Source organism: Schistocerca nitens, chromosome 8 (genome assembly GCF_023898315.1).
Source record: "Schistocerca nitens isolate TAMUIC-IGC-003100 chromosome 8, iqSchNite1.1, whole genome shotgun sequence".
NCBI lineage: Eukaryota > Metazoa > Arthropoda > Insecta > Orthoptera > Acrididae > Schistocerca > Schistocerca nitens.
The window spans coordinates 339,866,108-339,888,092 of NC_064621.1; the positions used below are offsets into that span (position 1 = coordinate 339,866,108).

Here is a 21,985-nt window from a genome sequence, read left to right on the forward strand (position 1 = left end):
ACGTCCCCATCTGTTGACTCAGGGATTCTGACGTGGTTGCACGATCCGTTATAGCCATGCGGATAAGATGGCTGTCATCTCGACTGCAAGTTATACGAGGCCGTTGGGATCCAGCACGGCGTTCCGTATTACCCTCCTGAACCCACCGATTCCATATTCTGCTAACAGTAATTGGATCTCGACCAACGCTAGCAGCAATGTCGCGAGACGATAAACCGCAACCGCGATATGCTACAATCCGACCTTAAAGTCGGAAAAGTGATGGTACGCATTTCTCCTCCTTACACGAGGAATCACAACAACGTTTCACAAGGCAACGCCGGTCAACTGCTGTTTGTGTATGAGAAATCGGTTGGAAACTTTCCTCATGTCAGCACGTTGTAGGTGTCGCCACCGGTGCCAGCCTCGTGTGAATGCTCTGAAAAGCTAATCATTTGCCTATCACAGCATCTTCTTCCCGTCGGTTAAATTTCGCGTCTGTAGCACGTCATCTTCGTGGTGTAGCAATTTTAATGGCCAGTAGTGTAGAAAGCTTAAAGGCAAAAACGTGTTTCAATTTTCCGTAAGATAAGTCGCAGCAGTGGTTAATGTAAACGTTCCATCAAACTGCTCTGCCTCTTGATTCATCAGTGTTATGGGCGTTTTGTGGCAATAACGATGTCACTATAAGGGGTAGTCAAATGTAAACGGGACAGATGGAAAAATTTGAGTAAACTGTTTATTATTTCAAAAGTAAATGCAATAATTATTAATGCATTTATGCCACTGTGAGACAAGACAGTCAACTGTTTGATGGAAAAATGTTTGCGGTTGTCTACAGAGCAGCGAATGTACCGACGCGTGCACGTCTTCGAAGCAGATCGACGGCCACGAATGTTTTTCTCCCGGGCCCCAAAAATACGGAACTCCCGATTCAAATATTAGTGTTTGGGCATATTAATTCTGCATTTCCAAAGCGTGCAGCTAACACGACAATGAAGACCGTATAAGAAATCTATGATAAAATTGTACTTTTCAAGGTTCAACTGTTTTATTAAGTATCAATCTGTTTCTTATTCGTGGTTTCTTATTGCAGTACCATCTTGCCGCAAGACGTAGAGCTTGTCCATTGAGTAATCAGTATCCGGGTCGTCGAATAGTTTGTTGATTCTATATCTTAATGCATGCATCACGTAGTACAATGTACAGTAATTAAATATGGATCTGAAGATACGTGTGACAAAAGACGGAACCGAATAAACTTAAAAGTGACCCACACTGTGTCTGTTTTTCTTCGGAATATTTAATAGTATTCTAATTATGATGCCTTCTCGCAATGCCGTAACTAACCTTCATGTCATAAAATGAAGCACCCAGAAGACGGGGTCGGAGGGCAATGTAGTTTCGTATGTAAATTATGACAGTTGCAGTTCTGTCTAAGTAGGACAGTCACCAGTGTGTATTAGCGTTGCTTATGTTTAGTGTTGATACAAGGCCTGGTAGGGTATGTAAGGAGCGTGAATAGCGTCAGATGTTGAGCGATTATTGTGAAGGACACGGAGATGTCACGCACTCGCGTGAGATACCATTATCAGTACCTGGCAAAGTTTGAAAGGGGCCTATTGTGAGCCTCTGTTTGACGGGCTAGTCGAATCGTGCAGTATTCAGTTTCGCGCGGCATTCAGGTGTGGCAGTGACACGATGTTGGACCGCGTGGGAACGTTAAGGCAAGCACGCTTGTCGTCAAGTATCTGGTGACGACATCTGATCACTAGAAGGGAGGATCACTACACTGTGCAGCAAGCACATCGTAACCCTTCCACACCTGCGCCTGCCATCCGAGAACAAGTAATGAAATCTCTTCAACACTTTGTGTCATGGCGCACCCTTGGTCGGAGCCTGGCAGCAACGGGACTAGAGAATCTCCGTCGTATGCGTAGATTGTCGTGGACACCACAACATAAACGGCAGTGTTTAGATTGGTACCGTTGTCCGCAGCTCGTGGTCATGCGGTAGCGTTCTCGCTTCCCGCGCCCGGCTTCCCGGGTTCGATTCCCGGCGGGGTCAGGGATTTTCTCTGCCTCGTGATGACTAGTTGTTGTGTGATGTCCTTAAGTTAGTTAGGTATAAGTAGTTCTAAGTTCTAGGGGACTGATGACCACAGATGTTAAGTCCCATAGTGCTCAGAGCCATTTTGAACCATTTTTGGTACCGTGACGGGGAGACGTGGACTGTTGATGAGTGGCTTCACATTTTCTTCAACGACGAATTTCGCTTCTACACTACGTCCGATGACCATCATTAGAAGTCTGGCGGTAACCTCGAATGTTTTGGAGAGGCAAAGCGGTGTTACTGTGTGTGAGAAGCCGTCAGAAATGACTTGAGTTGACGGCTAGTGGTGATTAGAACCGTTGATATTTTTAAAAATATCGGGAATCCGATATATCGTTAACTTGAAAAAAAAAATCGACGTCTTCTCTCGATACATCGAAAAAATTTCGACACATCGGTATGCTGAAGCAAAAAATATCGATGTACCGGCCTAGAAAAATATCAGCTGCACATTGTAATCATACTGCCGGTTGTAAAGCTGTATATTTAGGTATTGATTTATTATTAGATAGTCTGTCCATCGACAAGCTAGCAGCCTGCCTATTGAGAGGAAAACGATACACGTTCCCGCTTGGCTTGGTTCAAATGGCCCTGAGCACTATGGGACTTAACTGCTGAGGTCATCAGTCCCCTAGAACTTAGAACTACTTAAATCTAACTAACCTAAGGACATCACACACACCCATGCCCAAGGCAGGATTCGAACCTGCGACCGTAGCGGTCGCGCGGTTCCAGACTGTAGCGCCTAGAACCGCTCGGCCACTCCAGTCGGCCCCGCTTGGCGATAACCGCTTTACCAACATTGGTAACTGCATGCATGTGACACAATGAAAGGTGTCCCCGATGTGTCCGTCGTTCGGTTTCGTCACAGATCAGATTTGTCCAGAACACTTCCTGTTGACTTCCTAGGTTTTTCATTTTTGCCAGCGCCAGTGACTTAGCAGATGCAGTGCCATAATTGCGTGGTGAAGCTCAACTTTTTCAGTTTCTGAAGGTAGCGCTGAGCGCCGGTTACGTCAGCATTTCCTCTCGCACGTCTCCTTCCACTGCAAAGACCAATCTTGTCGTTTAGATTTTTGTTCATTATTTGCAGTAATTTTTTTTCGAAGAATGCCCATGTGAAGAAATAGCACACTAGTTGCGTTAAAAATTGGTTTTTAACGCAACTGGTAACTGTTGTGGTACTTCTTTACGTCGGAAATCTTGTTATTCCATTCATACCGCCACCCCCCCCCCCACCCCACCAGTGCAATCGAACTTTTTTTGCCACCTATAATTGCTTCACACAGTCAAAGAGGACTGGATGTGATGAAAGCTAGTAAGATTCCATCACACAATGAAAATATTTTCTACTACAATTTCAAAAGAACAACTTCAAATATTTACCCAAAAATCTGAAAAAAATAATAAAAATATCAGCACTCGATATTGCCATTTTGGTATCGATATATCGGGGAGAATTATGTAGCCGGTATATAACGATATGTTTTGGAAAACTGTCGATGCATCGATATTTTCAAACATACCGAGTAGTGGTTGGATAACACTGACGGCACAACGGTACGTGACGGACTTCCTGCATCTTACGCTGGGAAAGTGCGGTACAGGTGTAAGAGAAGCTGAATACCTGTAGAATACGCGCCATGGTTTCAAATCCTTGTGGTGTGGGTATCACAGCAGATACTAACGAATCCAGAAATGCATTGCTAGGATCGTAACCGGGTCGGTACATACGTAACACAGTTTACAGTTTAGTTTCGATAGAAAGGATATAATTAATACTTGAACGAAGTAATTGTCCCATTTAGCTTTTGCACAGGATCGTTCGGAACTGAAACAGAATCGAAACAACAAAGACTACCACACAAATTACTGCTCTTTTACGAAAACAACACACGCCATACATCAGTAATTATAGCAGTGCAGGATTAGTGAATTTAGGCAGCGATCGCACTTGAGACCACTACTCGTCACACGTGAAGACTAGTTTAGTCGGCGCAGAACTGAACAGCCAGGTGGTTTTCCGACATTACTTCACCAAAGTAGATGAAGTCAATATTGCAGCATTCGAATCAAGAACTACTGCCAGCATCAGTTACTTAGAAGTAGATATTCTCGATGTAGCGAACCAGGTTGAAGCACTTAATCAGGGTAAGTCTTCTTGTCCAGCTATTATACCAGTTAGGTTTCTTTCAGAGAATGGCGATCCGATATCATAGTCCCATACTTACAAGGGAACCTCCCCATCGCACCCCCCTCAGATTTAGTTATAAGTTGGCACAGTGGATAGGCCTTGAAAAACGGAACACAGATCAATCGAGAAAACAGGAAGAAATTGTGTGGAACCATGAAAAAAATAAGCAAAATATACAAACTGAGTAGTCCATGTGCAAGATAAGCACCATCAAGGACAACTTGAGTTTAGGTGCGCAGTGGTCTCGTGGTTAGCGTGAGCAGCTGTTGAACGAGAGGTCCTAGGTTCTAGTCTTCCCTCGAGTGAAAATTTTAATTTTTTACTTTCAGACAATTATGTGACGCACATGCCATCACCAGTGTCGTATAGAATATATCAGACGTGTTTTCCTGTGGAGGAATCGGTTGGCTTATGGCCTTGCTATCAAATGTTATCGGTTCCCATTGGAGAGGCACGTCATTTCGTCTACTAATCGCACGGTTTTGCGGTGCGGTCGCGAAACACAAACTTATTACAGTGAACAGAGACGTCAATGAACGAACGGACAGATCATAACTTTACGAAGAAAAAAAGAAGTAAATTTTTCACTCGAGGGAAGACTTGAACCTAGGACCTCTTGTTCCGCAGCTGCTCACGCTAACCACGGGACCACGGCGCTCGTCAGCCTACGCTGTCCATGAAGTTGCTTATCATTTGCATGGACTACTGAGTTTGTATATTTTGCTTATTTTTTTCATAGTTCCGCACAACTTCTTCCTGTTTTCTCGATTGATCTGTGTTCAGTTTTTCAAGGCCTATCCACTGTGCCAACTTATAACTAAATCTGAGGGGGGTGCGATGGGGAGGTTCCTTTGTTAGCAATCATACACGCCCATTCGCTCGTTGAAATATCCGTACCAAAAGAATGGCGAGTTGCACAGTTCACAGCAGTACTCTAAAAAGGAAGTAGGAGTAATCCCCTGAATTACACACCCATGTCACTGATGTCGATTTGCAGTAGGGTTCTGGAACGTATACTGTATTCGAACATTACCAATTACTTCGAAGATATGGTCTATTGACACAAAGTCAGCACGGATTAAGAAAATATCGTTCTTATGAAACACAACTAGTGAAGTAATGCGTGCTATCGAAAGGGGATCTCAAACTGATTTCCTATTTCTAGGTTTTCGGAAGGCTTTTGACGCCGTTCCTCACAGTAGACTTACGATCAAACTGTGTGACGATGGAGTATCGCTCCAGCGGTAAGAGTAGATTCGTGATTTCCTGTCAGAAAGGTCATAGTACTTAGTAATAGACGGGAAATCGTCGAGTAAAACAGAAGTGATATCCGGCGTTCCCCAAGGAAGTGTTACACGCCCTCTGCTGTTCGTAATCCATGTAAACGGTTAGAAGCCAATATGAGCAGCCCTCTTAGATTGTTTGCAGATAATGTTGTCATTTACCGACAAGTAAAGTCAACTGAAGATCAAAACCAATTGCAAAATGCCGTAGATGCGATATTTGTATAGTGCGAAAAGTGGCTGTAGTCTCTCAATAATGAAAACTATGACGCCAACCATAAATCCGCTTAATTTAGGATACACGATAAAGCACAGAAATTTAATACCTAGGAATTACAATTACGAACAACTTCAATTGAAACGATCACATACATAACTTTGTGGGGAAGGCAAACCAAAGAGTACGTTTTATTGGCAGAAACTTACAAGACGCAACAGGTCTACTAAAGATGCTGCCTACACGACGGTTGTCCGTCCTCTGCTAGAGTATAGTGCGCTTTGAGATCCTTGCCAGATTGGACTGATGGAGGACATCGAATAAGTTCGAAGTAGGACAACTCGTCTTGTATTATCCCGAAATTTGGGAGAATGTGTTAGGGACATGCTACTCGAGTTGGGGTGGCAATTGTTAAAACAAAGGTGTTTTGCGTTGCAGCGAGATCCTTTCACGAAATTTCAGTCAGCGTTCTTCTGCTCTGAATGTGAATGATTTTATTATTGCCAACCTTCATAGGGATAATAATTACCATAGTAAAATAAATCATAGATCCTACGAAAAGATAGTTTAAGTGCTCATTTCTCCCACTCGCTCTTAGAGACTGGAACGGAAGAGAGATTGTCCGGAGTTGGTTCGAAAAACTCTATGCCACGCATGTAAGCGTAAATTTCAAGGTAATGACGTACACTGAAGCGCCGAAGAAACTGGTATAGGCATTAGTATTCAGATATTGAGATATGTAGACAGGCAGAATACGACGCTGCCCTCGGCAACGCCTATATAAGACAAAAAGTGTCTTGTGCAGTTGTTAGATCGGTTGCTGCTGCTACAATGGCAGGTTTTCAAGATTTAAGTGAGTTTGAACGTGTTGTTATAGTCAGCGCAGGAGCGATGGGACACAGAGTCTGCGAGGTAGCGATGAAGTGGCTATTTTCCGGTACTACCTTTTCACGAATGTACCGTGAACATCAGGAATCCGGTAAAACATCAAATCTCCGTCATCACTGCGGTCGGAAAAAGATCCTACAAGCACGGAACCAAAGACGACTGTGCAGAAGTGCATGGAGACAACCTCATGAATCCATGGAAAGCCGGCCGCTGTGGGAGAGCGTTTCTAGGCGATTCAGTCCGGAACCGCGCTGCTGCTACGGTCGTAGGTTCGAATCCTGCCTCGGGCATGGATGTGTGTGATGTCCTTAGGTTAGCTAGGTTTAAGTAGTTCTAAGTCTAGGGGACTGGTGACCTAAGATGTTAAGTCCCATAGTGCTTAGAGCCATTTGAACCATTTTGATTTCGAACCATGGACCCTGCATGTCAGCAGGAGACTTTTCAAGCTGGTGGAGGCTCTGTAATGGTGTGGGGCGCGTGCAATTCGAGTCATGTAGCACCCTTGATACGTCTAGATACGACTCTGACAGGTGATACGTACATAATCATTCTGTCCATTCATATCCACTGTGCATTCCGACGGACTTGGTCAATTCCAGCAGGACAATGCGACACCCAACACGTCCAGAACTTCCACAGAGTGGTTCCAGGAACACTCTTCTGAATTAAAATACTTCAGATGAACATTATTGAACTTATCTGGGATGCCTTGAAACGTGCTGTTCAGATAAGATCTCCACCCCCTCGTACTCTTAAGGATTTATGGAAAGCCATGCAGGATTCATGGTGTTAGTTCCCTGCAGCACTACTTCAGACGTTAGTTTGGTTTATGCCACGCCTTGTTGCGGCACTTCTTCACGCTCGCAGGGACCCTATATTAGGCAGATGTATAAGTTTGTTTGGCTCTTAAGTATGGATGTAGATGAGCTAGAATTCCAAAGAAGTACCATCAAAAATAAGTTACTTATCGTTTATCTCCAAAGTACCACTCAGTAACTGCTGCCTGAAGAAAATTCTGTACTGAAAGCAATGGTTGTACTGTCGTGTTTGCCATGTGTTTCACGCAGTGTCGTGGTATGTTGCAGCTGACACCCACCACGTCGCATGACGGCGACCTGAGCGACAGCTCCTTCACGGACGGCGACCTGACGCCCGGCAATGGCGGCACAGCCACGGGTACCGGCACTGAGGACTCAGACACCGACACCGACTCCGCCAAGTAGGTACCGCAGCCAGGCCTGCAGGCTGGTGCCGGTGGCACGACTGTTGTTTCCTCATTGTCACAACAAGTGATGAATCTAGGCTGCGCAAGTGCCACTTGCTATCTAGACATTCTGAAGGGGAGGGAGGAGACAGAGAGAGAGAAGTAGCAGTAGCTCGAATCTGGTGATAAATGTTTTCATCGCTCTTGTTTTACCAGCAAAGGAGGTGGGGGAACTGTTGACACAACACAAAATTAATGAAAAAAACAGTCGAGATCGCGTTGGTTATTTTATTTAAAATGACCGGTTTCGGCCGAGTCTTAGACCATCTTCAGAATAGCACTGTGAAAGACAGAACAATTACTAATTACATAAAGAGGTAAGTGACGTAAAAGTACGTGATTTATGATTATCAAAATTGAAGAGACGTTACCCATCAGCTGAAGTTGACGCTGTCCAGGAGAGTCAGTAGACCTCAGTCGCTGAAACTACTGCTGTTGGCTGGGCAGCATTGCGTAGATCTGGTGAGGGCGTATTTGTGCTCTACAAGGTGCGACAATAAAGTAATGAGACTGATGTGAAAAAAATGTTGCTTACCGTTTTAGTCAATTTTAGTGTTGTCTCCTTCAAAGTAGTTCCCTTCTGATTGCACACACTTTTTCCAGCGCTTCTGCCATTGATGGTAACATTTCTGGAGCTCATCTTCTGTAATATCCTCCAAGACCCTCGTCATAGCTTTTTGGACATCTTGTGTTGTTTGAAAATGGTGTCCCTTGACAATCAAATTGCAGGTCTGTGATTGTTGCAGCTGTTGTACGGGCAGTGTGGGGCCTTGCATTGGCATGTTGCAAAAGGACACCTGCTGACAGCAATGCACGTCGCTTTGATTTGATTGCAGGTGGCAGATGATTTTTTAGGAGATCTGTGTTTGATGCACTGGTGACAGTGGTTCCTCTAGGAATGTAATGCTCCGAAATGACGCCTTTTCCGTCCCTAAAGAGAGTCAGCATAACCTTCCCTGCTGATGGTTCTGTGCGAAACTTCTTTGATTTTGGTGATGAGGAATGGTGCCATTCCTTGCTCGCTCTCTTCATTTCCAGTTGGTGGAAGTGAATCCAGGTTTCGTCCACAGTAACTATTCTTGCAAGGAAGCCATCACCTTCTCGTTCAAAGCGCCGAAGAAGTTATTCACAAGCATCAACACGTCGTTCTCTCATTTCAGGAGTCAGCTGCCGTGGCACCCATCTTGCAGATACTTCGTGAAACTGGAGCACATCATGCACAATGTGGTGTGCTGAGCCATGACAAATCTGTAAACATGCTGCAGTGTTATTCAGTGTCTCTCGGCGGTTTCCCTTCACTATGGCTTCAACTGCTGCAATATTCTGTGGAGTCACAACTCGTTGTGCCTGATCTGGCCAAGGAGCATCTTCCACTGAAGTCAAGCATTTGCGAACTTCCTACACTATTCGTAGACTTGTGCTGTGACAAACATGCATCATTATACTGAACCTTTATTCGTCGATGAATTTCAATAGGTTTCGCACCTTCACTACGAAAAAACCGAAAAACAGAACGCTGTTCTTCCCTGGTGCAACTCGCAAGTGGGGCGGCCATCTTTATACTGATACTGCGACGGTATGTGTGGCTCTGCACTATGCTGCCACCTACAGGCCATTCTGCACACTGTTTGTAGCATGCTTACCAACTTACAGGATGACGGCGCGAAACTACAAGTTTAAGGTTTGCATTTGACTCACCCTCGTAGTTCCCTTCTGATTGCACACACTTTTTCCAGCGCTTCTGCCATTGATGGTATCATTTTTGGAACTCATCCTCTGTAATATCCTCCAAAACCCTCATCATAGCTCTTTTGGACATCTTGTGTTGTTTGAAAATGGTGTCCCTTGACCGCCGTTTTGAGTCTCGGAAATAGAAAAATTGCTGTACTGACGGAGCAGTGTGGGATGGCGCATTATCGTGATGCAGAATCCAATTATCAGCAATGTTGGCACGGACACGAAGAACTCTTTTACGAAGTCTTTCTAAAATTTCTTTGCAGTAATTTTGGTTAGCTGTTTGTCCAGGAGGCTCCCACTCTTTATGAACAATTCCATTGGAATCAAAGAAGTAAGAGGTGTGCCGCAGGGGAGTATCGTAGGACCGTTGCTATTCACAATATACATAAATGACCTTGTGGATAACATCGGAAGTTCACTGAAGCTTTTTGCGGATGATGCTGTGGTATATCGAGAGGCTATAACAATGGAAAATTGTACGGAAATGCAGGAGGATCTGCAACGAATTGACGCATGGTGCAGGGAATGACAATTGAATCTCAATGTAGACAAGTGTAATGTCCTGCGAATACGTAGAAAGAAAGATCCTTTATCATTTAGCTACAATATAGAAGGTCAGCAACTGGAAGCAGTTAATTGAGTGTGAAATCTTATGGGACTTAACTGCTAAGGTCATCAGTCCCTAAGCTTACGCACTACTTAACCTAAATTATCCTAAGGACAAACACACACACCCATGCCCGAGGGAGGACTCGAACCTCCGCCGGGACCAGCCGCACAGTCCATGACTGCAGCGCCTCAGACCGCTCAGCTAATCCAGCACGGCAGCAGTTAATTCTGTGAATTATCTGGGAGTAGGTATTGGGAGTGATTTAAAATGGAATGATCATATAAAGTTGATCGTCGGTAAAGCGGATGCCAGACTGAGATTAATTGGAAGAATCCTAAGGAAATGCAATGCGAAAACAAAGGAAGTAGGTTACAGTACACGTGTTCGCCCACTGCTTGAATATTGCTCACCAGTGTGGGATCCCTACCAGATAGGGTTGATAGAAGAGACAGAGAAGATCCAACGGAGAGCAGCGCGCTTCGTTACAGGATCATTTAGTAATCGCGAAAGCGTTACGGAGATGATAAACTCCAGTGGAAGACTCTGCAGGAGAGACGTTCAGTAGCTCGGTACGGGCTTTTGTTGAAGTTTCGAGAACATACTTTCACCGAGGAGTCAAGCAGTATATTGCTCCCTCCTACGTATATCTCGCGAAGAGACCATGAGGATAAAATCAGAGAGATTAGAGCCCACACAGAGGCATACCGACAATCTTTCTTTCCACGAACAATACGAGACTGGAATAGAAGAGAGAACCGATAAAGGTACTCAAAGTACCCTCCACCACACACCGTCAGGTGGCTTGCGCAGTATGGATGTAGATGTAGATTCTGTGGTAGGACATGCCACGTCCTCAGGTTGCGGTGTCGTTTGATGTGACCGTTCATCTGTCTTTTGGCACCGTTGTCACACTTTGAGGAAGTAATTATATTGTACTTGCGAAGTGCATCAGCTGACATGGCATGGTTGGTCCTGATCCGGTTAATGGTTGACCATGTCGTATGTGGTAGTTCTTAGCCGGCTAGGGTAGTTGTTATGCGCAACATGTTGTGAATTTCCGACTACGCTGCGCGTGACAATGCGGATGGTCGGACGATGCACAGTGATAGGGGCAGTATACCACGTGACACTCCAGCCAATAGCGGCATTCGGCCGACTAAGATTGTTGAGTGCGCTTCGGAGTGCTAGTACAGCACATAGTGTTGATTTCCTCTTAGTTTAAATACAGTAAAAGTACTTAGCCACTGGTGTGTTCAATACGCCTGAAATAAAACTAACATGACATGTATTACTTTGAGAAGTGAGAGCGATACTTTTCTGATAATGTACATTTTTTTATGGTGAATCAGCAGCGGAAGAGATGGCTCAATGTGGCGCTTTCCCCAACATTGCCAGTTACGACGGTAGGCAACGTTTGGAGCGTTTGATGTGGGACAGAGATAGAGAACACAATGGCCACACTGCAAAGTATGCTCTCTCTCCCTCTCTGCCCAGAATGCACCACGCACCCCCGTTCCTTCTTCAACACCGTTGTCACCAATTCAATTGGCAATGGACACCTGTGCATGTGTTACCTCACGGATTATTGTTCCATTAAAAATGGGATTTCACAATATTTGCGAAGTAGTTGTACTCTTTATAAGAAATCTGAAAGGATAACTCCGAAGTTTGATGAAGATGATAATGTATTTTTCGTCTGTAGGCAGCAATGTTCTTTAGCGAAAGGCTTTCAAGACCAATGTTGAGACAATAAGTTTATTTGTAGATAGCTCTTTGTCGAAAATACTATATCCTGCTGATTTCTGTTTTTCATAGTTTTCAGACGTGCTGCTGTTTTCGCGCCATCCTACACCACTTCTTTTCTATATGTGTATCAGAAGTTTCTCCATCTGTAGCTCGAAAATTCACGTTTTACTCCTGCTTCATGAAAATGACGTTCATCTCCCTGTTTTCATCTCCCAGTTGTACTTCAATCATATGTTCTTGAATTTCCATTCTTATCAGAGGAATATTCGGACAAAAGCACTTCTATCCTGGATCTATCTTCCACGGATGTCCACTTGGAGATCTAGGTGGGGGGACAACTTAACAGCAAAAGGTTCGTTTTAGAGCAGCAGTTTCCCATCCTTATGGCAAGAGGATGAGCTGAATTTCAGCCCGCTAAAGCTCGCTGTTTAACTTTGCGCAATTCGGAATGGTTTAGAAAAAAAATCGCATGATACACTGTAACTAAAATTCATATAAAAGCCAGTTAACGTGCGTTCATAAGAGAGGAAAAAGTACTGTAATATTCGATTAAAACCTTGGTGAAAAATCTGTGAGATCTGTCACACAGCATTAAATATCTACAGATAACCCTACAAAGCTGCTTGAAAGTGATACAGAATCAATTCGATTTCTTGAGAAAAATCTGGGAAGTACCATGCGTCTATAAACGAGACAGCATACCAGCGTGTTGTGCGGCTTTATGTTGAGTACTGCTTGAGCTTTTGGGACGGCCGTAATCTTGACCCAAACGAAGACGCCTGTAGAGTTCATGCACAGTCTGTGTTTAAGGAGGTGATCAGGTACGTAGATGAGAGTTGTTGGAAGATAGTCGATATTCTTTTTCCCTCACGAAATGGTATTGGATGCTTTCAACGCAATCCTTATGTAAGAAGGCTGTTTAGGTTTTTTTGTTGGAAACGCCCCTCTGTATGAAAATCACTGGCTGTGCTGTGTGCAGTCTGTGGCTGCTTTACATTGTTGTAATACTCGCCATTGTAGTGTTAGGCAGCTGGCTGTGAACAGCGCGTAGCGTTGCGCAGTTGGAGGTGAGCCGCCAGCAGTGGTGGATGTGGGGAGAGAGATGGCGGAGTTTTGAAATTTGTCTTGAACTGCTATATATATTATGACTATTGAGGTAAATACATTGGTTGTTCTCTACCAAAATCTTTCATTTGCTAACTATGCCTATCAGTAGTTAGTGCCTTCAGTACTTTGAATCTTTTATTTAGCTGGCAGTAGTGGCGCTCGCTGTATTGCCGTAGCTTGAGTAGCGAAGATTTTTGTGAGGTAAGTGATTTGTGAAAGGTATAGTTTAATGTTAGTGAGGGCCCATTCTTTTGTAGGGATTATTGAAAGTCAGATGGCGTTGCGCTAAAAAAAATATTGTGTGTCAGTTTAAGAACAGTCGTGTATAATTTTTCTGAGGGGACGTTTCATATGTCGACCCTTAGCCGAGGATACCTCACTGGAATCTTCTGATTTTTTCTTGTAGTTTGTGTAATTAGTGTAGCTTTTGTTTATTGCTAGCGCGTAATTGTAGAGAAAATCTCCTTTGTAGTTGCAGTCTTTCATTGTTGTACAGTAAAACAGTTGTGGCATGCATGTAGATTTGCACCAAGTATTTCGCAGCTGCAGATGTACTGGGACTTCTTCGATTCCTCTGACAATACTGATTGAAGTCTAAATTTTGGAAAAGGCTCGAGTTGTACAGTTGTGATTCGAGCCAATATATATATATATATTTTTTACGGCAATACAGCGAGCGCCACTACTGCCAGCTAAATAAAAGATTCAAAGTACTGAAGGCACTAACTACTGATAGGCATAGTTAGCAAAAGAAAGATTTTGATAGAGAACAACCAATGTATTTACCTCAATAGTCATAATATATATAGCAGTTCAAGACAAATTTCAAAACTCCGCCATCTCTCTCCCCACATCCACCACTGCTGGCGGCTCACCTCCAACTGCGCAACGCTACGCGCTGTTCACAGCCAGCTGCCTAACACTACAATGGCGAGTATTACAACAATGCAAAGCAGCCACAGACTGCACACAGCACAGCCAGTGATTTTCATACAGAGGTGGCGTTACCAATAAAAAAACCTAAACAGCCTACTTACACTTATTCAGATGGACTACAAAGCAGTTTGTCTGTGCCCTTCGAATTTTTGTCTAGGACCGAAAAGACACACTCATAGAGGTTAGGGCAGTATCTATTCAGTCTTTTGAAAACAACTGACGAAAACGCCAGCTACCATCCAGAGTGACGTGTTTCGGTAAGTTGTTAATCATTAGGTTCAAAGCGAGCAGGTCATACACTACCTACCAGTCCCGAAAACATTGCGCCTGTCGACTTACTGTCTCATCCTTGTCCCTCTGGGGACTGGATTCGCTGTTAATTTAGCCCTGTCCGTTTCTCACTTACAGGTCGCCGGTTCGACGCGTGCGACGAAAGTCTGCGAAGCCGCCCTCGGACGTCCGAGTCGACGACATCGACTACCTGGATGTGCCGGAGCTGTCGCCGGGAAACTCCATCACCAGCAACACGAGTATTGCTAGCCTGCTCAAGGAGAAGATCGCGGTAAGTTCGTCGCTGTCGCAAATCGCAGACTCCTGGGTCAAGGCGCCAGGCGATGCTCTTAACTTGGTGGTGTTCCGAGTCGCTGGTCAGAGCGCTACGACAAACGGCGACAGTGGCCACAGGAGTACCATCACGTCGTATTTTCAGACGATGCTCGATCCTGCATACAGCATCACGATGGACGTATAGATGTATGGAGGCTCCGAGTGGAATGGACGTCACAAGATTCTATTCATCATCGTCATATGGTCCCAGCACCTAAAATGGTGATAGTATAGGGTGCTATTGGTTTCATAACTCGATCAGCTCTGGTTCGCATAGCTGATAATTTTAACAGAGGACTTGACATTTCAAACATGCCAAGGCCATTCTCTGTGCTCGGTTTTCAAGGTCTTTCAAAAATAACCGCATGCTATCTGGGCCGTTTTGACCTACCTCGACACAGAAGGTGTTCGCCAGTTGATCCTGCCGGGAGTTTCCATAGATCTCTCACTCTTTCAAAACGAGTGGTTATTGATGAGAGACTGCACACCACTCGCCAGCCACCACGATTAATGAATGGTGACCATATGCCCAATATCCAATCTCACTTCGACTTGATATCCGACTCTGTTAGGGGCGTTGTTGCTTCCAGAAGTGGCAGCTCTGTGTACTAAACTTCGCAGCATGTACACTTCACTTCACCCATAAATTTAATCATGTATTCTTTCTACTATACTGTATATACTTTCTACTATACTGTATATTACACTACTGGCCACTAAGATTGCTACACCAAGAAGAAATGCAGATGATAAACGGGTATTCATTGGACAAATATATTATACAAAAACTGACATGTGATTACATTTTCACACAATTTGGGTGCATAGATCCTGAGAAATCAGTACCCAGAACAACCACCTCTGGTCGTAATAACGGCCTTGATACGCCTAGGCATTGAGTCAAACAGAGCTTGGATGGCGTGTACAGGTACAGTTGCCCATGCAGCTTCAACACAATACCACAATTTTCAATTGGTGAGAGATCTGGAGAACGTGCTGGCCAGGGCAGCAGTCGAACATTTTCTGTATCAAGAAAGGCTCGTACAGGACCTGCAACATGCGGTCGTGCATTATCCTGCTGTTATGTAGGGTTTTCCAGGGATCGAACGAAGGGTAGAGCCACGGGTCGTAACCCATCTGAAATGTAACGTCCACTGTTCAAAGTTCCGTCGATACGAACATGAGGTGACCGAGACGTGTAACCAATGGCACCCCATACCATCACGCCGGGTGATACGCCAGTATGACGATGACGAATACACGCTTCCAATGTGCGTTCACTGCGATGTCGCCAAACACGGATGCGACCATCATGATAGTGTAAACAGAACCTGGATTCACACGAAAAAATGACGTTTTGCAATTCGTGCACCCAGGTTCGTCGTTGAGTACACCTTCTTAAATAAGGAGATAAAATTCAGAGGCTTCCTTTACCAGGATACAGGTTGGCTGGCAGCTTTTCTAGGACCTCTTTGCCGTGTGGGGGAGTAGCCATGTATGTGAAAAACGGTATCCCATTTGAGTCAATTGATGTTTCAAAGTACTGCACTGAAAAGGTGTTTGAATGTTGTGCAGGTGTGGTTAAATTTAACGGAGCTAAACTTCTAACTGTTGTTATTTATAGATCCCCAGACTCTGATTTCACAACATTTTTGCTAAAGCTAGAGGAGGTTCTTGGTTCACTTTAAAGGAAATACAAAAAGTTAGTTATATGTGGTGACTTCAATATTAATTGTATAAGTGATTGTGCAAGGAAAAGGATGCTGGTAGACCTCCTTAATTCATATAATCTTATGCAAACCGTATTCTTTCCAACGAGAGTGCAAGGGAACAGTAGAACAACCATAGACAATATTTTTGTTCATTCGTCATTATTAGAAGGGCATTCTGTTAGCAAAAAGGTGAATGGCCTTTCAGATCATGATGCACAAATTTTAAGTCTAAAAGATTTTTGTGCTGCAACACATGTTAAATATAGTTACCAACTTTTTAGGAAAGCTGATCCAGTTGCTGTACAGACTTTTGTAAACCTTATCAAGGAACAAGAGTGGCAAGATGTTTATAGTGCTGATACAGTAGACGATACATATAATGCTTTCCTCAAGACTTTTCTCGTGCTCTTTGAAAGTTGCTTTCCGTTAGAACGTTCAAAACAGGGTACTAGCACAAACAGGCAGCCTGGGTGGCTGACTAAAGGGATAAGAATTTCTTGTAGAACAAAGTGGCAATTATATCAAAACGTTAGAAACAGTCACAATCTAAATGCAGCAGCCCATTACAAACAGTATTGTAAGGTGCTTAAAAAAGTTATTAGGAAGGCAAAAAGTATGTGGTATGCAGATGGAATAGCTAAGTCTCAGGATAAAATTAAAACCATATGGTCAGTCGTAAAGGAAGTGGCTGGTCTGCAGAGACAGGTCGAGAATATAGAATCAGTGCGTAGTGGGGATGTCCGTGTTACTGATAAGTCGCATATATGTACAGTACTTAATAATCACTTTCTGAATATAGCAGGTGAACTAAATAGAAACCTAGTCCCAACAGGGAATCATATAGCGCTCTTAGAAAAAAGTGTTCCGAGACTGTTACCTGAAATGATCCTCCATGATACTGACAAGAGGGAGATTGAGTTAATAATTAAATCACTAAAGACCAAGAACTCTCATGGATATGACGGGGTATCTAGCAGAATACTGAAGTATTGTTCCACGTATGTTAGCTCAGTACTTAGCCATATCTGTAACTTTTCCTTTAGGAGTGGTCGGTTTCCTGACCGATTAAAGTACTCGGTAGTGAAGCCACTTTATAAAAAGGGAGACAGGGATAATGTTGACAATTATAGACCTATTTCTATGCCATCGGTGTTTGCTAAAGTTATCGAGAGGGTTGTATATACAAGGTTACTGCAGCATTTAAATTCACATAATTTGCTGTCAAATGTACAGTTTGGTTTTAGAAATGGCTTAACAACTGAAAATGCTATAGTCTCTTTTCTCTGTGAGGTTTTGGACGGATTAAATAAAAGGTTACGAACGTTAGGTGTTTTCTTTGATTTAACGAAGGCTTTTGACTGTGTTGACCACAAAATATTACTGCAGAAGTTGGAACATTATGGAGTAAGGGGAGTAGCTTACAATTGGTTCGCCTCCTACTTTAAGAACAGAAAGCAGAAGGTAATCCTCCGCAATATTGAGAGTGGTAATGATGTTCAGTCCCAATGGTGCACTGTTAAATGGGGCGTTCCCCAAGGGTCGGTGCTGGGGCCACTGCTGTTTCTTATTTATACATATAAATGATATGCCTTCTAGTATTACAGGTGATTCAAAAATATTTCTGTTTGCTGATGACACCACCTTGGTAGTGAAGGATCTTGTGTGTAATATTGAAACATTGTCAAATAATGTAGTTCATGATATAAGTTCATGGCTTGTGGAAAATAATTTGAAGCTAAATCACAGTAAGACTCAGTTTTTACAGTTTCTAACTCACAATTCAACAAGAACTGACATTTTAATGAGACAGAATGGGCATGTTATAAGCGAGACGGAACAGTTCAAGTTCCTAGGCGTACGGATAGAAAGTAAGCTGTTGTGGAAAGCCCATGTTCAGGATCTTGTTCAGAAACTAAATGCCGCTTTATTTACCATTAGAACAGTATCTGAAATAAGTGACATTTCAACACGAAAAGTAGTATACTTCGCATATTTTCATACGCTTATGTCATATGGTATTATTTTTTGGGGTAATTCTTCTGATTCAAAAAGGGTATTTTTGGCTCAAAAACGGGCTGTTCGAGCTATGTATGGTGTAAGTTCGAAAACCTCTTGTCGACCCCTATTCAATAGTCCGGGAATTTTGACATTGCCCTCACAGTATGTATTTTCTTTAATGTCGTTTGTTGTTAGCAATATTAGCTTGTTCCCAAGAGTTAGCAGCTTTCACTCAGTTAATACTAGGCAGAAATCAAATCTGCATATGGAATGCACTTCCTTGACTCTTGTGCAGAAAGGAGTGCAGTAATCTGCTGCATCCATTTTCAATAAGCTACCACAAGAACTCAAAAATCTTAGCAGTAGCCCAAACACTTTTAAGTCTAAACTGAAGAGTTTCCTCATGGCTCACTCCTTCTATTCTGTCGAGGAGGTCCTGGAAGAGCTAAAAAATTAAGCAAATTCCAGTGTTACATTCTTGATTTTCTTTATTTAAACTAACGACTTGTCGCCTGAATATGTTTCTTATATTTCATTTCATCTGTTTCTACAATCGTGTTATAATTTCATGTATTGACTCGTTCCATGACCATGGAGACTTCTCCTAAATGTGGTCCCACGGAACAACAAATAAATAAATAAATAAATAAATCGCAAGCACTCCTGTCTGTGATGCAGCGTCAAGGGTAAACGCAGCCATGGTCTCCGAGCTGACAGTCCATGCTGCTGCAAACGTCGTCGAACTGTTCGTGCAGATGGTTGTTGTCTTGCATACGTCCCCATCTGTTGACTCAAGGATCGAGACGTGGCTGCACGATCCGTTACAGCCATGCGGATAAGATGGCTGTCATCTCGACTGCTAGTGATACGAGGCCGTTGGGATCCAGCTCGGCGTTCTGCAGTGTCCTCCTGAACCCACGGATTGCATATTCTGCTAACAGTAATTGGATCTCAACCAACGCGATAAGATAAACCGCAACCGCGATAGGCTACAATCCGACCTTTATCAAGGGTTGGTTGTTTGGGGGAAGAGACCAAACAGTGAGGTCATCGGTCTCATAGGATTAGGGAAGGATGAGGAAGGAAGATGTCCGTGCCCTTTCAAAGGAACCATCCCGGCATTTGCCTGGAGCGATTTAGGGAAATCACGGAAAACCTAAATCAGGATGGCCGGACGCGGGATTGAACCGTCGTCCTTCCGAATGCGAGTCCAGTGTGCTAACCACTGCGCCACCTATTCGGTCCTTTATCAAAGTCGGAAACATTATGGTACGCATTTCTCCTCCTTACACGAGGCATCACAACAACGTTTCGCCAGGAACGCCGGTCAACTGCTGTTTGTGTATGAGAAGTGGGTTGGAAACTTTCCTCATGCCAGCATGTTGTGAATGCTCTGAAAACTAATCTTTTGCATATCACAGTACCTTCTTCCTGTCGGTTAAATTGCGCGTCTGTAGCACGTCATCTTCGTGGTGTAGCAATTTTAATGGCCAGTAGTGTAGTTCATCTTGCCCCGTGACAGGCTTCCCAACTTTCCATTTAATTATTGTATTTCTTTTATTTTCAGAGCTATTAATTCGTGTCAGAACGTGCAATCTGCATTAATTTTGGTAATTCTTATCAGTGAAGAACAACACTGTTAGTAATATGGCATGATTTGCAGATCTATTATTATCGTGCCCACTGTCCATTTTGAACAGATTTCTTTCCCTGCTGCAGAGCCCCTTGATATCCGTGATTTCTTGGATCCACAACAATGCGCTGTGAGCTACCAACCGCTCTAAAATTTATAAGAACACAATCTAATGGGAACATGTAGTTCGTGCAGTTGACGATATAGTATTCGGGAGACTTGTTTATTTTTTATTTTGCTGCTTCTTTTTATAACCTGATATTGTCAAATGAACTGTATTACATAAACTTAAATTGCATGATCCAAGATGTTTCACTACCTTAAACAGCCTTGTGCGGGTGATACTCCTGAACTGGGAATTTATTTACAGCTCTCGTTCCCCGCCTACCTAAAGAAGAGGAAGCCGCCACGCGAGTACAAACTGAAGGCGTTCGTCAGTTTCTTGTTCCTGTGCATCGTTTTCCTGGTCGGTTTCGCGTATGTAATGTATGACAAGCACGTCCTCCAGGTAAGTCCAAGTTAAACTGCATCCTATTGTCCGTAAAATATTCGCTATTTATTGAGCACATCTTATATCAGTGATGGAGTTTGAGATACTGAATAAGAAAAAATAACATTCGTTAAACACCATCTGAGTTCAGTTGCACCATCTTTGTGATGAGCTTATTTACTCACCATGTACGTGACGTTCATTTGATGGCTAGAAAGAGACCGTGAACCACTGTTAATTCTCTTACTGTGCACTGACGGAAATGGAAACTGTTTCACCATGAAGCATCAGTCGGTTATTTACCAAAATTTGTAAACATGTTCAACACATAACGAGTGCTGAATGATTAAACTTTCATTGCATTCAAACTGATGTACATCATCAGCATTAGCATCAGGCGTGATTCCCATGGCACCGAAAGCACTCTGGTATTTGTGGTACTAATAGAGCATACTTCCCCCGAAAGCTATCTTAGCGAATTTCTTGCCTTATGTAACATACATAAATAATACAAAATATTTAATTGCATTAATATAAATACTTGATTATGCGGGGTGGTCAGAAACAGTCTGAAAAGCTTGTAAGAGTGTTGCAAGATAGGCTGTCTTGAGAAATAACTGTGAAGAACAAAATTCGATACGTTGCGCCATTTCCGAGTTAATTAGCTTTGAAGTTAGCCAATCGGGCCGCTTCGCGCGCAGATTCAAGCGGCCCGCCAGAGACGGTGTTGCCAAACGTGTTCTTCATTCGGTTTTCTAAAAACGGAAAAAGGGAGAGGTACAAGAACTGGATATGGGGCTGTAGTAAGGATCGGGCCCGAGCCAGAAGCTGGGCAGTCTCCTCCGCTATCATCTATGCTATGAGAACAACTGACACTAAATGAACCTGGCGAGCCGCTAGGATTTGCGAGCACAATTATTTGTCAGCACAACCTACCCTACAACAACTCTTACAAGTTTTTCACACTGCGACCATCCTCTATAATAATTTTTTCCCCTAAGAACATAGGTAGCTACAGCTTGTGAGAAACACCAGATTTAGAATAATCAATTAATACTAGTTAAATGAAATCTAATGTATTACTTTAAAATATTTGTATTAAAAACATGAAACAAGAATGATTTCGATAGATATATTATATATATGTGCCAAAACATTATGACCACTGCCCTTCGCAAAGTTGAATGCCTCCTGGTGCTGGAATGTACGACGTGCATTCAAGTTCTAAGGCCTCCGATTTTTTTTTTCTCAGGACTGGAAAGAGATAGAAACATGCGCATTGTTTTAAAATGAGGCCGCGTTCATTGTCAATACATCCCAGAGATGGCAGCACCGTACGGCAGATGGAATTTTACCGCCAGCGGCGAGAATGAGAACTGTTTTAAATACTTAAAATGGCGACGTTTTCCATACTTGAACAGCGTGCAATCATTCGTTTTCTGAATTTGCGTGGTGTGGTCATCGACAGTTGAG

At 43.3% G+C, this 21,985-nt stretch overlaps 1 protein-coding gene across 2 annotated transcripts in view; it reads left to right on the plus strand.

Moving 5' to 3' along the window:
* Positions 1 to 21,985, plus strand: part of LOC126198954 (myogenesis-regulating glycosidase) — a 750,462-nt gene that overhangs the window by 630,762 nt on the left and 97,715 nt on the right. For both annotated transcript variants that reach the window (XM_049935600.1, XM_049935601.1), the window contains 3 exons: positions 7,759 to 7,892; positions 14,482 to 14,635; positions 20,393 to 20,530. In XM_049935600.1, coding sequence (XP_049791557.1) covers positions 7,759 to 7,892; positions 14,482 to 14,635; positions 20,393 to 20,530 — 426 coding nt within the window. The remainder of the gene's footprint in view (positions 1 to 7,758; positions 7,893 to 14,481; positions 14,636 to 20,392; positions 20,531 to 21,985) is intronic.